Source organism: Polyodon spathula, chromosome 21, assembly GCF_017654505.1.
Source record: "Polyodon spathula isolate WHYD16114869_AA chromosome 21, ASM1765450v1, whole genome shotgun sequence".
Taxonomy (NCBI): Eukaryota; Metazoa; Chordata; class Actinopteri; order Acipenseriformes; family Polyodontidae; genus Polyodon; species Polyodon spathula.
This window is the reverse complement of record NC_054554.1, coordinates 10085721-10105839: the sequence shown is the minus strand read 5'-3', so window position 1 is coordinate 10105839 and position 20119 is coordinate 10085721. Positions and strand designations below refer to the sequence as shown.

The window sequence follows — 20119 nt, the reverse complement described above, 5'->3', positions numbered from 1 at the left end:
CCATTTATTTTCTGTCTATCTGTTCATTTATTAAATGCTGAGCGAAACCATCCGCTCAGCTCCACCAAACTCCACCTCTCTCTGTCGTTTATTTCCTGTTTATGGTCTGACGTCACCCACTGCAGCCGTCTTTGTGACAGAGCCCCAGATGTTCTTCTGTAGGGCTTTTCACACTACACGACCAATACCGGGACTGGGTCGAGACTGGGTGGAGACTGGGTGCCTCAGCCCTGAGTTCAGCCCTGCCTGCATTCATATTGGCTGTGCTCTACAATATACTGGTTAAGGTTCGACCTGGGGGTGGGCACAGCCATTTTACACAATATATTATCAACCCAGGTCAAACATCGTGGCGGAAGGAAGTGTCCAGCATGGCTCCCGAGTCCTGACATGCCGTTCAATATTTCTGTGTGCCTTTATTGCATGCTTTTTTTTTATTATTTTGTGTTTGTAAATAAAATATATACACTAAGCAATTTTTCCACTAGACATGTTTTATGGTAGAATTCCACTTCGTTAGTGAAATAAAAATGTTGGTATTATCATGTATACATACTGTATACTTGAACACACCTTCAAAAGCCATCACAGCAAGAAGTTGATAGGGCATTATTATAAGGGCATAGTACAGTTTTAGCAATAATTGCCAAGCTTTAACTTCAAACTGTATATTTTCTCTGTTATTTTGACTTTAATCCCAAGCACTCTTATTTCTGTAGCAATGATATAGATACAATGGCATTTAAAAATATTAATCCACTCGAGGGGTGCTCACGCTGAATTATCCCTATAATGCCCATTTCTATATCAAATATGCTATAGATGTTTAGCCAACTTTTTACATTACTATTTTTAAAAAGCCTCCTAATTCAAAGTTTTCATAAACAGTACATTATACATCTAGTTACATAACGAAAGTAGCTTTTATTATTATTTATTATTATTATTATATTTTTTATTTATTTTTGGGGGTATTACAGGGTTAAGTATTCTAATTTACTTCCCTCACTGTTGTCAGTGCCGGTAGATTCTGTTGAATCAATCAATTCTGCTCCAGCTTCACCGTCCCAGCTACTGTCCTGTTCGTTTTCAGCTTGAGCCGGTGAATAGCTATCAAACAAAATTTGCGGGTCACTGGTTGGTCGACCACCAACTATCTAGTCCAGCTCTTGATAAAATCGGCAGGTTTTCCATGCGTTTTCAACCAGAGGCATGTGCAACCCTGTTGCATTCACATTAAATTTTTCAACCCGAGGCGAGCGCTTCGTCCTGGGTTGAAAAATGTTCAACGCTAGTATCTGGCAAGGGTGCTTTCACGCCAGTTTGACAATTTCGCCTCAAGTTGAAACTAGCAATGTGAAAGCGCTTGCTGTTTGACCCAGTTTCGCCCCCGGTTGAACAAGCTTGTGTGAAAAGCCCTTAGGATGAAATCGGACTCCCCAGACTTGTCTCTCAATGAGAGCCCAAGACTCTTCGCAGGGGAATAATTTACGACGATTGATTTGTTCCACTCCTTTTTTCTTACCGTCACAACTATCTGTCACTGCCCCTGCCACATTAAAACATGTAGAAACTACGCCAAATTTAAATGCTTTTTTTTTTTAAAACTTTTCAGGCACACCCCACTAAAAGCACTTGAGCCTATGCAGTCTCCCTCCAGTATTGTAACTGGAAACCTAGGGTTTTTTTTTTTTTTCCTGCAGTATATAATTGTACTCTAATTGCTGATAACCACTTTGTACTTTTGCTACAGGCAGTAGCGACCTTGCTGCAAGTCAGACAGGAGACACCAGCTGAAATTCAGAGCTGTAGCTCTGCTGTTCATGCAGTGGTCCCCCTTACAAACATGTAAACATCTATTTAGTTTACTACTGATTTGTAAAAATATGGAAACATGGCAACCTTAGTGGGTCCACTTTGGTGTTTAGGGATTTTCCCACTGAACACTACCAGCAAATTAGTAGCTTCTGAAGTGGGTTTCCTAAATTGGCCAGAAAGATTAAAATCACAGTAGTAAAAGCCTTTTTACTGGTACGCTGTACAACCAAATAGCAAATGTGTGCTTTATTCTACTTGAAGCTAAATTATATTAAGGGGCAATACTTGTGTACTTAAGACTTGACTTTTAAAATACTCAAGACTGCAGTACAGTACATTGTAGGCAGCCTGTTAAACTAGGGTGGGGGAGTGAATGCAGTCCTCTGCTATTTGTAGGCATTGAGAGATCACCAATGTACCGATCGCTGCAAAAAACATATCGCCATTTCTTTACATTTTGTAGATGTTTCCATTCTTACTTGGAACCCTAATAGCGAGGTAGTGCAATTGGATATTTTTTCCTAAAAGCAGACTTTAAAATAACAATACAATGCTAGTTCATGAACTCCTCACCCTGTATACAAATATTCAAATCTATTCAAATACATTACATTTCTGAAAACCATCCCAATTTTTAATCCTGAAGAATCGTGTTCAACTGTATTTCCCTTTTTATTGTTGACACCAGAGTCAACTTCTAATTTTGCACTGAAGCAAAAGATTGCAATATCAGACCCCTTGTACAGTGTGCTAATTTGTATTTTCTCATTGTCCGATCGTATTCTTGTCTGGATGTCGCAGGCTATCCTGCTGAAGGGCAAAATAATCCCTGCCTGGAGCCTCCTTCGACCTCGCTTCATTGTAGAGTCATGCACCAGCACGTTCAATCCCACATGAGTCAAGCACACAAACTCAGAGGGGGTTGACTATACAGAGTGGCAATATTTACAATGAACTGGGTAACCAAGTATATAAAATAAGAAGTGGCCAAGTGGAAATGTCATATAAAGAATCCCAGGCTATGGTATCTCAGTAGGGCAGCTTGCAATGTTGAGGGGCTTATGAATCACTTTCTTTGTCACAAGACCATGTGATCTGAACGAACCATTTCTCTGGCCCCTTTTCTCATCACACTACGATCAGCTGAATCCAATTACCTCCTGCACCTTCCAGCTACTCTAACAGCATGGGCTGCAGTCATCCCATCTCGAGCCAAGCCTACTGCGCAGATTCGGAATTGGTCGACTGGCTCAACTAACTCAAACATGAGGTCAACTAACCTGTGTGTGTATGGTAACTTGACAGTACTTGGACACTTTTAAGTTGTACCTTACTTCCTTTGCTGTCGTCTTCTGTGAAATCCTTATGGTCACAGGCACATTCTTTTACATTTCACTGCAATTGTGTGTTAAATCCTCCCAGTTTAACTAGTCCCACGAGCAAGTATCTGCTCCTTACTGTAATCTCGTTTTAAGTCTTGCAAGTGGAGTCTCCAATAGAAATGTAGAGATGTGAGGTGATTTTAAAAGTATTCAGAATGAATTGGTGATATATACAAGTCAGGAAGGAGGGACACTGGGAAATGTAGTTTGTTTTTCTTTTTTTTGTAGTAGGCTTTTTTTAATGAATTGAATAACCATTTCCTGAGTTTTCCGATGTTTGTTTATTGGCTATGATTTCATTTTTTTTGTATCTGGTGTTTTTATTGCTTAAAACCAAAGATCAGAATCCCTAGTTATGCTTTATTCTGAAGTAAATTGCATGTACTGCACTTTTATATTAGTGACATTCACTAATTTGTCAGATAACAAACTAGAGGGAGCTGTAATATGTGAGACAGCGCCAAATCATTGAAAATACATACACTTTTAATACTGGAAGACATCTTCAAGACAGTTTCCGTCACAATGAGTATTTTATTTGCTAGACTGGAGTTGAAATTTACAGGCAGTTCTGTTATGGTGAAAGGAGAAGTGAATAGCTGGGTGTTATGAGAAGAGCAAAAAATCTGTTATCCTAGCACATCTTCTGAGTGACTGCACCACTGGCTACTCAGAATGTTACCACCTAAGCCTCTAATCCATCTCCAGCCATGGCTGGGCTGTACAGCTGGTGCTGGTTGTGTTCACACTCAGTTTTGGGTCAGTGTCTCTTGAAAAACTTGACGTTCATGATCAAACCAAGCTGGTGATATGGGGATGCTTTCTGATCTTGAATTGATCAGTTGGACCAGTAAGTTTTGTGTTTTTATTTTTAAATCTCTCTCTCTCTCTCTCTCTCTCTCCTTTCTCAGGTTGAGCAGTCCAAAGTTCTTATTAAAGAAGGGGGAGTCCAGCTAACCCTCACAATCGTTGACACGCCTGGCTTTGGGGATGCAGTAGATAACAGTAATTGGTGAGTATCCCTTGTCTGGCAATGCGGTGTTTCCATTGTGCCTGAGCCTTTAGTAAGCATGCAGTAGTGATGATTTTCCCCAACCAAAACTGACACTTTCAAACAATTCCAAACTGAACAATGCTAACAATAGCAGTTATTTATTGAAAACTATGTGAATGGCATATAACTCTGTACGGTGTAAGTGGTGAATAAGGTATGTGTAAAACTGGTTTGTTCTATTACAAATTTAAGCCTGGCCTTTTGGTTTTAAACTTAAAAGGAAGTATGATCTGTATACACTGTGGTATTTAGAAATATTCTCTTGATCCTGGCAAACGCTCCTGAGAGTTTTGATATGTGAACCACAGTTTTGTTGGCTAATATATTGCTGAGATGTGGACAACAATGGTTAAATAAAGTTGTTCTGTAACACTTTAAATGAGTTTCAAGAATATTCAAGGTGTTTCTCTAATTTTCAGCTGGCAGCCAGTGATAAACTACATTGACAGCAAATGTGAGGATTTCCTGAATGCTGAATCTCGGGTCAACAGGAGGATGATGCCTGATAACAGAGTCCACTGCTGTCTGTATTTCATCGCCCCCTCAGGCCATGGGTGGGTACTGCAGTGTGTGTGTGTGTGTGTGTGTGTGTGTGTGTGTGTGTGTGTGTGTGTGTGTGTGTGTGTGTGTGTGTGTGTGTGTGTGTGTGTGTGTGTGTGTGTGTGTGTGTGTGTGTGTGTAAAAAAAAAAAAAAAAAAAAAAAATAATATATATATATATTTTTTTGCTTGTGTGTTAAAGCTTATACAGGCATATCATCCAGCCCATGTGTTTACCTATTTAAATGGACATACTGCTGTATAGTTAAGATTGCTAATTTTCTATGTTTTATTTTTTCACAATATCCTAATAAATCACTTCCCTTTGAGAGTACTTCATTGAAACACCATGAAACCTGTTAATTATACAGCAGGTTTTGACATTTTGCAGTAGAGTTGTTTCTGACCAGCTGAGCTGATAACACACTGTTATTGAGTGGGGCAGAGATTACTAGTATTCGTAGTTGGTAAAAGGGAAACATCAGGTATAACACCAAGGTATATTGCTACCCCAGAATCAAAAGTCCATCTCTGGATAGGTAGACATTCAATACCTATTGACTGTAGCCTCTCAATGTTCAGTAAACATTCTCTTTGTCACTGTGCTAAAGAGAATGCAGTCAAACAGCTTTCAACAACTTTGTTTTGTAAATATTTAATGTTGGCAATACAATATGTAGATTTCCTCAAATTGATTCCAGGCCAGTTCAAAAGTGCATGGTGCTAACAAAATAATTCCAGTAAAACCTGCTCTCTCTCTCTCTCATATATATAAATTCCCAAAAGCAAGTCAGTGTGTCGGATATATTCCTTTAACAGGAAATACGGCATTGTCATTTTTATTGTTTATACATGCTATGAAAAAATGCTATTAAAAATGAAATGCACACACACCCTGTAATAATCCATCAATACGTTTAGCTGATGTGGAGCATCTGAATCAAAAACTGGGTTTCATGCCTTGCATCACATTTACTACTTCTTACCTTATTTGTAAAAAGACATTGCAAGCGACTTTTAGTGATTTGTAATTATTTCCCATGTTTTTTTTTCGTATTTCTGTATTTATTTAAAGGAGAATCTCATATCATGGTGTGATCTGTGACATAACGAGTTGGTGGGGAGAAGTAGAGGTCCTTCATTCACTGAAAAGAGCAAAACAACTTTTGTTGCTTTTGGGGCCGTCTGTTGGTGCTCCGATTTGAAGTGTGACAGACTGCCCGTGCCTTTGAAATTTGAGGTTTGCATTCCTGACATATTTGCTTGGCTCTGCCTGCCAAGCACCAGGATGTAGAAAGGTTCCACTCACTGAGGTCTGTAGGATAACGGCCCCTTTGTTTTGTAAGGTTTAAAAAGAAACAGGAAAACAAGTCTCTCCCTTTTTTTTTTGGCCTGGTGCCTCAGAATCCAGGCTGAAGTTAGCTGTTTTTAACATCTGTATATTCTGTGCATCAGCCAAGTTCGAAACACCACATGGCTGGTCCTTTAAGGGAACATATGATTCTTTGCAGTGGTTGCGAGGAAAAATAAGAGTTTTAGTAAACAAGCCAGCTATTGTCTGGATTGTATCTGGGATGTGGGATCCAGTTTCTCCACCCTGAATGAGGGTCTGTGGGATTTAAATACATAGGCCCAGATTCACATTGGCAGCTGTGTGCATCTTTAAATAATCCAGTAGGCCAATTAAAAACTACTTGTTAACTTTGTCATTTTTTGCAAGTGCTGCCACATTTTTAGTGGGTGTACAGGATGTGCAGTCATGAAAATAATCCATTTGTTGGCCATCTGTCAATCATACAGGCTTCTCTACCAGGGCTGGTAGGCATTCCATAAAGATGGCATGTGTTTCAGTATTAGCTATAACAACTTCTGCTTTTATAATAAAACAGAATCGGTTGTTCTTGTTATAGTGAACACATTTAAGGTATGCAATATATTATATATTTAATACAATGTATATTTAATACAAATGCAATATATTTCTTTTTTACAAGTACATTTCTTTTACTTTAACAACTCTTCCACTGCCTGCTCCAGTATTGTTCAAAATCTTAGTGAAAATGTTTTGTTTTTTTATAGTCAACATCCATCATAAAATTATTAGTTACGCAAGTTAGTGTTTTCTGAAGGCGAGAAGGTTAAAAGCTGTATAACCACAAACGCCGAACAGTCTGTCTCCTTTGCGCAGTGGGTAAGATGCTCCCTTGCAGTGTGCAGGGTTGCCAGTTCATGTTCAGCCACCATCCTGTTCTGGAAACACTGTTACAGCTTTACTGTTGTAAACGGATACTCTTATACAAACCATTTCAATTATCAGATTTATTACAGATTCATTTTTTTTATAGAAAATGACTTCATCTACTGAATAACTCCATAAAAACCCCATATTTGTAAATAGGGCAGTAGAGTGCATGTAGCAGACATTAGTGTTAAATGCACGAGAGCCTGTCTCTGAAGGATAGCTGAGACCGTGCTTGTGACTGCATGTAGAGAAACTGAACATCTCGCTGCAGTGCTCTCACTCTGACACTTTTACAAAAAAAGAAAGACTGCTTTGTTGTCCTCATGGGTATTTTCTGTTTCACCTACTCCACTGAACTGAAGCCTTTTTAGTTTCCTTTTTTACAATGGGTGAATTGGCCAGTCTCAGCCACCACTGTGCCAAGGTAGTTGCAGAAGCAGCCTTGATCTTGGGCAGGTGTTGTGACTCTTGGTCTCCCAGTTCGTGGCCTATCATGTCTGGTTATACTGTTTCGCCAGGTTTGAAGTTGCTGGCTGTGAGCTCCCAAGACGGCAAGCCACAGTACGCTGCCCTAGTCCGGTCTCCAACATGCCGATTGCACGAAGGTGGTGCTCTCTTGACAAACGTGGCATATAGTTTTTCTTTTTGGTGTTTTTGTTTTTTTTTTTTTTTTTTTTTTATTGCTTTTATTCAAGCTTGCAATTCAACAGCTGAAATCACCCCGTATCCAGTGTCCAATCAACTGTCTCACTAATTAGGTGATTAAGTGCATATTCTTCAGTCATAGTCACTCAAGCGTGTCGTGGTCAAAGATGAATGATCAAGTGATTAAAAAGAAACCAAAAACATTTTGTCAATGTCCATTTTATATACCTTATTTTTTTCAAATAAATGTTTTCTAATAGTGAAAGTTTCTTTTGTATAGTTAACCTGACCCAACGCAGTACAAAAACCAGTAGCAGAGAACACAGTTGGAAATTAAGTGGAGGTAGACTTAGGACAGAGGGAAGGAGGCACTTCATACAGAGTGGTGAGGGGATGTAATGAGCTACCTAGTCATGTTGAGGCAGAATCTCATTCATCCTTTTAAGACCCAGCTTGAGAGTTTAGTTGGGTTGGGCCTTGACAAAGCTGGGAACCGGACAAGCTTAGATGAGTGAGATGAGCCACTTCCTCATTTGTAAATGTGTTCTGTTCTAACAATATATTGAATATTTATTTTATTCAGACAGATTTAAAAAAAAAAAAAACAAATACATAGTTTGAATTAAAGATTTGTGAATTATGCACATAACAGAATTAGAACACTGGTACTTTTTTTTATAACTGCATTTAAGTTTTTACCACAGATTAATAAATCGCTTGCATTTTATAGGATAAAAATGGATAGTGAACCGCAATGATAGTTTCCAGCAGAAGTGTGTGTGTGTGTAGTAGCTTTAGATCAAAACTCTTTTTTTTTTTTTTAAAAGTTGCATTTTCCTTTTTATTATTAATGGAGTAAAAAAGTACAGAGTCTTCTATGCTGTGTTTTATTTAAGGCTTGCTCGGCAGCATAATCCTTGAAGGTGTGCCTGGTTTCTTCCTGTTACCCAGCATGTTTCTCTCCCGCAGCCTGAAGCCCCTGGACATTGAGTTTATGAAGAGACTTCATGACAAAGTGAACGTCATCCCCCTGATTGCCAAGGCGGACACCCTCACCCCTGAGGAGTGCCAGCAGTTCAAGAAGCAGGTATGGCACAGGATGCTTTTTTGAGAATGTTAACACAAATGTCAGTAAGCTCTAGCTGGTCTTAATCTTAAAGTGATTCTAGTTGCAGTAACTACAGTGGGCTCAGTGCAGTTTTTAAAGAAACACATGTTGTAACAAACCTGTATTTTCATTCTAAAGCAGGATGCCTGGCACTGCACTAGGTTAAAGGAAAGTCTCAGTTTCCTTGTCTTGTTCTTTATTACACTTGTACTTCCTCGATCATTTCACCTCAGCAGCGTCTTCTGAGTCTAAGCGGTTTTCTTTCAGAACTGTAAGGTTTAGTCCTATATACTGAATGAATGTGCATGCTGTGGAAAATGGAGCACTTTAGCCAGCCCCCCCCTCCCCCCATTTTTTTTTGCATTAATTCCAGCCCCTGATTGGGTAAATGAAAGCTTTATCTTCGGAACCACCTGAGTAAATTACATAAATTAAAACTGTAAGAAGCAGTCACATAGATGCATGTTTTGACTAAGTGTTAAAAAAAATAGTCCCAAAAATACAAGCTCTGTAAATATGTAATAAAACAAGAAACAATTAGGACTAACTTGGCCCCCAGGTTTAGTGTCCGTGGAGACATGCTAACAGTAAAGCCCACATTTTCAATTGGGGAAGGGTCGCTAATTCCCATTCTCAAAACATCAACACCAAATAAAATTCTAAAGCAAATCACAAACAATTTAGGCTGCTTGCAAGCTCCTAAGTGAGACATCAGAGTTGATTATTTCTGGTCTGCTGAGATTATTGGGTGTTTTTCTCCTTTTCTGGAAACATTTGCAAATTGCAATTCTAAATAGAGCTTTGGGAATCTTGCTGTTCTATTTTGCCATGGCCGAGCGTGATTTTATACCTTGGCTGTGTTTGTAGATATTTGTATAAGGCTGATCCATTTATTTATTCATGCTTGGTTTTGTTTGTATATGTGCAGTGTCAAATTGCTTGTAAGCAAATAAATAATTTATGGTTGGAACACTTTGTAACCTAGCTTCTTTAATTGGATTTTTGTCGAAGCTCTGATTCATTTCTGCAGACATATCAATGCTGTGGGCACTTATCGGCAATGTGTAGGCAGCTGTCTCCAAACTATGAGCCAGGGCTGCTGGGGCTGGGGGTGAGATAACATGAGCCTGGCTGTACAGGAAGGAATACATGGGCATGTTGCTGGAAGATTTTCTGTTTGCATGCCAGCCAGTAGTTTGACAAGTTAATTCCAAAAAAAAAAAAAAAATCTGTTGCGTTTTCATGTTACAGAACACCCTTGCTGTGTCATGCTGTCCGTATCCCACAATGCACCATGTATTCCAATCAGAGCACCAGGATTGTTGCAGGGGGGAGCATGCACTGGACACACTGCAATGTTTTGACTAAAAATGCTCCTCATCCTGGTGAACATTCCGGAGGAAAGCTTGGGGGGGGGGGGATTTCCTTGGCTGGTTTACCTATCCTGCTACTAGGAACCAGACGAGCTTAGATGAGCCTAATGTCCACCTCCTTGTTCTGTTATGTGTGATATAAGACAGGATAGAGCACAGGATACAGCCAAGATAAAGTCCTTGTAAACTCTGCAGGGGTTTCATTAGCACTTTTAATATGCAACACAGCTGCAATAAAGTGCATGTGTGCACCAGGATGCCAAAAATGCTGTTTGTTTTAACAGTATTGACTGAGCATTTATATATTAAAAAAAAAAAAAAAAAAAAAAAAAATTTAAAAGAAATTAAATCACTTGTGGGATGGGTGATACCTGAACTACCTGTGATTTAACTTTTTTTTTTTTTTTTTTGCGTGCACGTTGAATGCGATCTGTATAAATCATGCCCCGCCTTGTGAAAATGTGTCACGAATGCTGCAAAAACGCCAGACCTTATGTTTATCATATTTCTCAACGAGAGAATTGTTCAGCAGCTTAATATTTCCAGCACTCACACAGTAGTGTCCCATGACTTTAATTTAGTCCTTCACATGTGTTGTGTTGATGTCATCATGATGAATTAAAACAAAGCAAAAATAGCAGTCCTTGATATGTGACTCATTCCTTAAAGGTCTATTGCACCAGTTTTATTGTCACACACATATACACTCACACACTACTATATGGTGTCTTTTTTGCCTTTTGTTTATAAGGACCTCATAGACTCATAAGCTTGAGTTATGAGTAGCATTGTTTGGAAGTGCTACCAGACTTGGATCCCAGAGCTTAATGGGATGAGCTATGAAGATAGATTGAGCTGAATGAATTGAGCCAAGGACATAATGAAATAGGAAGGACTTGACAAAGTTAACCCTAAGCAATATAGAAACACAACACAGAAACCAGGACCAGGTGACACAGTTGGAAATACTCTCCAGATAGACTTAGGACAGAGTGTTGAGGATACTACTTCACAGAGTAGTGAGGGCATGGAATGAGCTACCTAGGCATGTTAAGCAGAATGGCACCCTCTTGTTCATAGATTGCCTTGTGTTTCTCACGTAAATATTTTTTCCAGAAAACCTGGATTTAAACAAGTCTGATAAATGGATATTGTTGCACAAGCAGAGTATTGATATGGTTTCTTATTAATGATGATAGAACCCCCCCCCCCTCCCCACACACACAGCTGCTTTATTTTACCATTAAGGCAGTATCTTGATTCCAAGTGATTTCACACACAAACATCCATCCAGTGAAATACATGACATTTTACAGACAATACAATTAGCTGTACAGTAGTTTCCTGCAAGTTTTAGCTTTTATTAAACATCCCAATAAGACCCAACTTTACTTATGTTCTGAGATCAATAAGTTACTGGGAACTGGAGGGGGGGGGGGGCTTATTGCATATTGCTTTTGGTACCTTGTATTAAGGTACTGACTATTGTCGAAATAAGATATTTAATACTTATTTTTCCCAGATTATGAAGGAAATTCAGGAACACAAGATCAAGATTTACGAGTTCCCTGACTCGGAGGATGATGAAGACAGCAAAGTCATCCGGAAAATAAAGGTACAGTTCTGGGGTGGCTGAATATGTCAGTGTTCTAAAAGAGCAAAAAATAAATAAATAAAAAAAAACACACAACCTACAATGTATTTCTTAGCGGGCTTGACCTTCTCATTCTTCCATGATGAGAAGTGAGGTCATTTCAACATGGTAACAAGCTGTTTTTGTAATCCATTCTTCTTTTTAATGTTGGGCCCTGGAGCCTGACTGAGAGGGCCTCAAACAACAATGTCTCTTGCAAGAAAAAAAAAAAATCCTATATAAAATTATATAAGCTTTAAGTGCTATAGTGAAATGCTTCTGCTGAAGGGTCTATGTAAAGGTGTTTATTGTTAATCATTTGAAACGCTTGATTTTTCCGTGAATGGCAGGCGGTATAACATGCTGCCATTGCTTTTTGTTTAAGGAGAAGATGCCCCTAGCAGTGGTCGGCAGCAACGTGGTCATAGAGGTCAATGGAAAGAAGGTCAGAGGTCGCCAGTACCCTTGGGGAGTAGCGGAAGGTAGGCTCAATTGCCTTGTTTATATTATAGGCTGATCCAGACTATATTCTTTTCAATGGTGAATTAGTCTATTGGGATCGTTCAGCCAACAATAAGGTAGATACAGATTTTTCTTTTTAAACCCTAGAATTTAAAAAAAAAAAAAGCAATCCCTTTTTTTCTCTAATGATATTTAAATAAATAAATAAATAAAAATAAACTATAGCTGGAGAGCAGCAAGCAGTCTTGTGATGTGTGACTTGCTCACAGCAGTGACAGATGGAAACTAGGTATGAGGGCTCATAGTCTAGTGTAGGCGACTCGAGCATCATGCAGCCGACCGCTTCCAAATCTGGTGGGGCGCTGGGGAACACCTTAGCTATGTCAGAGTCGGCAGCTGCACCAGTCTTCACACTGCCAGAAGGTATGGTGGCGAGAGATCGTTTTAGAATAAAAAAAAGTCAAATGAAAGTGCCAGACTTAAGGTCAAATGAATATTGTCCACAGTGGGATTAAGCAGTTAAGCGTAATGTTTGTGACACATACTTTTTTATTATCACTTTCTGGTCTTTGTTTCCTTTTTTAGGAAGCCTTTTTTTTGTTTCTTGAGTGTAAATGCACATTCTCAGTCTCCACTTTTTTCATTTTTTTTTTCTTTCTTTTCCATGACTGACAGAGGGCATTTTTGGTAAATGAACCATCTCTTGTGTCTCTTCCCCCATCCTACCCCTCTTGGTTTTTTTTTTTTTTTTTTCTTTTTGGAATTGCATGTTCATTTGTTCTACATACAGTACGATCGCTTGGACATTCTTCTCCCTTCACCCAAATCTCAGACTCTTCCCCTTGTGGTGGGTTAATGTAACTTCATAGTGACTCGTTTCACAGGGAAGGATTGACTAAGAGCTCTGTAGAGGCATGAGGAGTTTATCAGGATGTGATGACAGAAACAAAGTGAATCTAAACAAGAACAATATAAAGATAATTTCATGTACCAGATTGCTCCTAACCCGCTGCTTTCGGCAGACTGCTGGAGATGTGGCCAAACTGGAGACTTCCTCCATGTTTGGTGTCTCAAGTTCCAATCTCCATACAAATATTGTTGTCTCCTGTTTGGGATGAAATCCCTTGTGATGGGTATATAGTGGAGGCAGTCGTGCGAACGTCACACTTTAAATTCTTCTTTGTATCTGGAGAAGGAAACTAGGTGTTAACAATAGTTTGAGTATCAGATTTGGAGAACTTCATATCAAGTTGTGATTTCTTACAGTAAAAGTTTCATTCTCATTTCTTCCATGCTTTCCTCGCTTACTGTTGGTATATGTCATGGTCCTCCTAGTTTTAACCATGGCGAGGGGGTGTATGTTAATGATGTACTTGTTCAAAGTGTACAGATTATTTTATGAATATGTAGATCTTTTTATTGGCTGCTGCTAAAAGGTGTGTTACCATGTATTGATTTGTAGACTATTCTGTTTATGTATTTGATGTACTGATAGATATCCCCAGAATCTCAATGACTTCTGCCAAGTAATGTTAATAGCAACTTTCAAGACCATTGGATAAGCAGTTATACAGATGCATGTGAAGTGTGACACGTGTACTTGCGTAGGACAGCCTCTGACCCTAAGACCCTCTTTACAAGGGATTTCATTCCCAACAGCAGCCAACAAAATAATTCCAGGAAATCTTACCTAACATGTAGCGCTACCACTTTGTAGCTCTCACGTTTCCCTTTGCTGCATGAAAGACATACCCATTAGGTGGTAAACCATTCTTTCCACATATTTGAATCCTACACTTAAGGCTAGGATTACATAAAGGAAGTCGGAGACATAGTCAGAGCAGATTAATCCTAGGGGAAGGAGCCCCATTGTGGAGTTGCAGTCAACATTTACATTTTTTTGTCATAAATACTCTTGCTTTGCCTCTTCCTTTCAAGAATTATTATAATACAAATCTGAATTCTGCCCCCTTTTTAAAATGTATTTATTTATTTATTTTTAAAAGAACTCAAACTTCCAGAAGCCATTGAACAGGGTAACCAGGTTTTCAATGACTGAACTTTAAACCACAGATAAATACTGAGCCTTCTCCATTTGTACCTACATGTTCATTTACACTCCCCTTCCATTCCATTTGTGCAGATTGGTTCCTCATATGAATTCAGGGTTCACCAAGTATGTTAGTAAAATAAATGCTCTGCCATGGCTTCTGTTACAAATTTAAAGTAAATAACTGTAACCTACAATAACTGTACGGTACATGCAATCCATCCATAAATTCAAACGCTAAATACTCAGGTAAAACTAAAGTCAAGTAGATTAACGTTTTGGTTTGAGCCTGTCTACTTGAAGTCTTACCTTCAGTGTAAAAATCTAGGTGAGACACTCCTTATATCGCCCAAATTCTGAAACTGAATGTTCTAACAAAGTGTCCTCACAATTGGGTAAACGGTATTTAAAACTCTAAATCATGCCATATGTAAAGTCACCTCCACTGTGTCCCTGTGTATGCATTGTGGGTATAATAAAAGCAAGATGGAAGTGATGGTTTGTACTATGAACGGTGCATCTGGCTATACGGGGCACCATCTGCTGGCAGTCAAGCTGCCTTGCAGTGTTAACAGGAATTGTCAATGGAGAGTGAACTTCCAGGAGGTTTGTCAGGATTCCTTTGCTTTTGTTCCACTTGGGGAAACACACAGTTCCGGGTCAGATGTCATTTCCCATGTTGTATCCTGAAAGTAGTACATTTATATGATCTATAGATTGCTGCTATACCATGCTGAAGTAGCCTGCTTTTATAAGCACCCTGTGTAAGATGAGGTTGGCCAAAGATTGGACTAAACACAAAATATCTCCATTATGCATGGGTACGCTTATTACTGTGGTTACATATCTGGTTGTAACCGTCTGCAGCCTTTAGCATTCATCTTCATTCTTTTGAGGTAAACGTGGTAAGGCGGCACTGGAAGGAAGACAGCCCTAATTAACCTCTGATTTTCCGTACACAGGAGTGATAAACCGATCTTGTTGTCCAGAGATCTCGGCTTCTCAGAGGTGCAATGTGACCAATGATTTATGACTGGTTGTGTGGTCATGCACTGTGGCCATTGAACACTTCTAGAAGCACATTTGTTTGCCACTTGAAGTCTGCCTACAACCACGAATGCACTGGTTTCTCTGTGCCACAAAGTTCATTTTCCTAGAGTCCTGTTTCTGCCTTTTTCAAGAGGCAGTTTGTCTGTGTAGCAGGGGCATGAAAAAGGAAATGACCTCATCCCAGTGCATTGTCTGTTTCCTTCCATTTTTGACATCTGTGCATAGCTTTGTGAGCTTACTTGGAGCCAGAAAGCTACATAAGGACAATGGACTGGTTTGTTTCTCTAACTTGGAGTGTCAGATTTATCTGTGAGGTTTTTATTCAGCTGAAGACACGAGATTGTAATCTTTGTCTTCTCGTTGGCACTGATGGTAACTTATGGAATGCTTTCTTCTCTTTCAGTTGAAAATGGTGAACACTGTGACTTCACAATTCTACGCAACATGCTGATCAGGTAACTCGGCAATTTAGCTCCAGTTTACCCCATATTGACATTCCATGACCACTTTCATTATCGCTATAAAGAGAAACACAAATAGCACAGTACTATGGTTCAAGTATAGAGTTACAGTATAAAGGGAGAGATCTGTAACAGAAATGTCATCTTTTTAGATTTGTTTTAATAATGGACAGTGGTTTGATACAACCTGGATAGCAGTATTGAAATGTGGCGCATTGCGAGTATTTTAGACCAATGACGGGTATTGTTCTGTTCTCAGGACACACATGCAGGATCTGAAAGACGTCACAAACAATGTGCACTACGAGAACTACAGGAGCAGGAAGCTGGCTGCTGTCACATGCAATGGAGTCGATGCCACCAAGACCAAGGGGCAGCTTACCAAGTAAGCCTGTCAGTGTGCTTTCAGTCGGTGTGAAGGGACTCGTTCAACTTACAACCACATGTGTTCGGTGTTCAATACAAAATTAAAGTATTCAGCAAAGGCAAAATTACAAGCTGGCTGTACTGGGCTGTATTCACAAGTGTTTAAAAGAACCCAGGTGTTTTAACAAAGCAGTAGTTGATTTATATTCATGGTTTAAAAACCTGTTAACTTCTGGCATGCATTTTCATTTTAAAACCGGATATCTGGTACTAATTTAGCTTAGAGTTCTTTCAAAATCTTATTCATGGGTTCTGATGCACTTGCACTTTTAATACCCTGTGTAGAACCAGTCCTTAGTCTCTTGTAATACCACATATTATAGCATAATAGATATAGAAAACGGTTATTTACACTCATTAGAAGACAACCTTAATGTAGCCATAAAAAATCATTTTCATACATGAATTAAGTAAGGTAGGCTAGCCCAGAGTTGACTCTGTATGTATCCTGTTTCCAGGAGCCCCCTGGCTCAGATGGAGGAGGAGCGGAGGGAGCATGTGACAAAGATGAAGAAAATGGAAACGGAGATGGAGCAGGTCTTTGAGATGAAGGTCAAAGAAAAGAAACAAAAACTGAAGGATTCAGAAGCTGAGGTAATTCCAGTTCCATCATGTTGCTGTCTGACTCTTGACCTTTTCTCTTCCATCCTCCTGTATCTCTTAAACCCTCGCCTTGCTTTCCCTCTAGTCTCCTTCTCCCTCTTTCAATGCTAGCCTTGTTTTCTCTCGCTGTTTCTCTCCGCTCTTGTTCCTCTCCCAAATCCTTCTCCCATCTCTCTTGAACTCTAACTCCCTACCTTTCCGCCTCGCTCTGTCACTGACGCCCCTTCGCTGTGCTCTCCTCCCTCAGCTGGAGCGCCGGCACGAGCAGATGAAGAAGAACCTGGATGCGCAGTACAAGGAGCTGGAGGAAAAGCGCAAGCAGTATGAGGAGGAGAAGGTGTCCTGGGAGGCCCAGCAACGCATTCTGGAGCAACAGAAACTCGATGCTTCAAAGTAAGGATCTCCTGCCAAAAACACTTCCAGTGAAATGAGAGCATCAAGGACAGGACATCGCAAGTTCAGATATTGTCTTGGTATAACTTCTAACATCAACTAGGGTCTAGAGATAGCAGGAACGCATGTTTTACACCTCATGAGAGATGGATTTCAATTTGAATGTATTTGATGAGGTTCCCCAGTGTCTTATACAAACTGTAAGAAAAATGCAACTGTAGGCCATGAATAACAGGCCAGCAGCTTGTATTAAGTCGGGGGGGGTGGTGTTCACATTGTTGGTCACATGACCACCTAAGGACATGGACTACTGTTACTGTTATTTCATTGCTCTGTAGCACATGCTTGTTTATCCTGGCATATCTGTGAACTAGTAAAGTCAAATGTACTGCCATCTCTGGGCACCCTGTGTACAAGGAAACTTGTACCCATCTGTGTAATAGAGTGAAGAGCTGCTGTCTGACCAGATACATGTTTTTTTTCTGTCTCTCCAGAACAATGGAAAAGAACAAGAAGAAGGGGAAGATCTTCTGAGATGCTGTCCCTTCCGAAATAAACGTGAAGTTCCCTTTTAGATCACTGCTTACCTTCTGGTCACTAAAAATAAACCAGGCTTGCATCCCACACAGAAATGCCTAGACAAATCTTGAACGTCTGCACATCCAAACATCTGCTCCGATGCACCATGCTGATGTATTGTGACCCACACACCCCTCGCAGGACTGCAGTGTATGTGCCATTGATCTGGGTCTAACAAATGCCTAAAATTCCCGTTGTATCTATGAAGCTGTGTCTAGAAAGAAATTTCCAAGGTGATGTTAAACAGTATGGGAAACATAACCCAGCTAATTTTCCATGTTGGTGTTTCCTTGTATACTCCCCACTGCAGGGTATTCATTCATTTTTATTCTCCTTTTTTTAGTCCTCAGGAAATGTGAGCACACCTTAGAGAAGTACAACAGATCCCCCAACTCCTACTTTTTGATTTCATTGCCCTGTTTTTGTCACAGTAAATAAGCAAATTCTGAAGGTTCTTAATGTGTTTGTGTGTTAATGTGTTTAACACAGATTAACAACAATTGTGTCTAATTTTCTTTAGACGTAGTTTCTTAGTGGTGTTGTCAGAAGTGGACGGTTGCCAAATAGTTCCCCGTGGGACACTGGTCAGATCCCACACATTTAGTTAAAATTTTTTCAAGTTCAGTTGTATTCTCGTTTTTCACAATGACCGTAAACCCACCGTGTAAGTAACAACACTAAGAACAAAAAATCAGGGGATTAAAAATTTTTCTTGGGGAGGGTTTTTTTTTTTTTTTTTTTTTGTTTTTGGATGTGTGAGATGGGTAGATCCACTGTTACCTGGACAGCAAAAGGGACCATGCATGTCTCTGCTGTTGCTGCAGTCAGGAGATCTCAAACCAGATCTTATTAAATCTCTCCTTAAAGGAGAGCCTTTCCATAGTATGTGATTATTTTCACCTAAATTGCTTTGGTTAGGAAAAGCTTCAAAGTGTGTAGTTTCATTTATATGTATTTCTTTACCCATTTTTTATATTTCTGAAATGTTACAGAAATTAAAAATAACAACAAAAAAAACTGGTTAGGAATTCCTTGAACTTATACACATGGATCTGATAAACCTACAATTCTATTTAGACCCTATTAATGAGATCATCTCTTTTAAAAACCTTAAACTAGCAAGTGCTTTTTCAGTGACGGGACTGCCAACTTCTATTGACAGGAGTGAAAAGTATTGGTCAATATTTCCCATCTTTAGTATTAAGACCACTCTGCAGTCTCCAGCTGAGTCATAAAAAAAAATATTTTTTATTTAGAAATATTTTAAAATATATATTTTCTGGGGTAAAAAGTCAAGCGTAATAGAGTTGGCATACAAAAACCCGTAAACAAATGGTTAAACTGTTACAAAAACCAACTGACTCAACAGAACTTAAAAAAAAAAAAAAAAAAAAAAAAAAACAGTATATTAATTTGTATTGTGGCTATTCCCCTGTTAAAGCCACATTTTGCTGGTCCCTTGACTGGCTTTAATAGCTGGTTCACTGTATACATAACCATGTTGGGGGGCAAATATGCATGAAGGATCTCGCTGTACAGTAGTGTGCATAACGGGACACCAGTATTTATCACACTTAGAAATGAATGTGAATCTTCTACGTCTGAATTTTGAACGTTTGTTGCATTTATCGCCCTTTCATCCCCCAATCTTTCTATGCTGCTCACTTTGCTGTTCAGGCAAGATTCAAGCTTAACCTTTTTTACCTTGAGGTGGTACCAATGTTCAGTTTATAGAAGCCAAATGATATTGCTGAGTAAAACAACTGGATACCAAGAAGGTACAAAACATTACGTTGTAATAAATGGATTGAGCAGTATAAAAATACTGTGCCTTCAAAGCTTTTCTTTTCAAGCTACTTCTTCATAAGGAATGTGTCAAAGACCTGGGTGCAGAATTGTAGCTTTTTGGATGTTTTGCAGGTGTCAGGTGGTTCTTGTTTAAAAAGGGACTTATATATATAATTTTTTTTTTTCTTAAATATAATTTGTATAATTCACTGGGCTGATGCTTCCTGCTAACTCAAAGATATTGCATTTCCTCACTGACAATCCCAGGTCTCTTGTGAAAAACATTCTTGTCAGTCTCCAGCAAAACAGTAGCATAAGTGTGTGTTTCTGAGACTTCCCGAAAAGAAAAAAATATAATTTCAAGTGAACTGTTTGGATATGATAGTGTTGTAATAATACAACCCCCCCACCCCCCCCAAAAAAAAGATATAACTAGAAAACTGTTAGTTTTTTATGGTGTTTTTATGCATTTTCACATTCATGTATGTTGCCTTGGCTTCCCTTATTTGTTGT

The 20119-nt window shown here is 39.2% G+C and overlaps 1 protein-coding gene across 1 annotated transcript in view; it reads left to right on the top strand.

The window, feature by feature from the left end:
- The window catches only part of LOC121296474 (septin-7-like), a 37216-nt gene extending 19039 nt beyond the window's left edge, over nucleotides 1-18177 (top strand). Inside the window, exons 4-13 of the mRNA XM_041222085.1 lie at nucleotides 4112-4212; nucleotides 4674-4808; nucleotides 8650-8767; nucleotides 11684-11776; nucleotides 12180-12276; nucleotides 15760-15811; nucleotides 16077-16202; nucleotides 16702-16837; nucleotides 17094-17239; nucleotides 17734-18177. Of these exons, the coding sequence (XP_041078019.1) occupies nucleotides 4112-4212; nucleotides 4674-4808; nucleotides 8650-8767; nucleotides 11684-11776; nucleotides 12180-12276; nucleotides 15760-15811; nucleotides 16077-16202; nucleotides 16702-16837; nucleotides 17094-17239; nucleotides 17734-17773 (1044 nt within the window). The 3' untranslated portion in view covers nucleotides 17774-18177. The remainder of the gene's footprint in view (nucleotides 1-4111; nucleotides 4213-4673; nucleotides 4809-8649; nucleotides 8768-11683; nucleotides 11777-12179; nucleotides 12277-15759; nucleotides 15812-16076; nucleotides 16203-16701; nucleotides 16838-17093; nucleotides 17240-17733) is intronic.
- Nucleotides 18178-20119: the final 1942 nt, after the last annotated feature.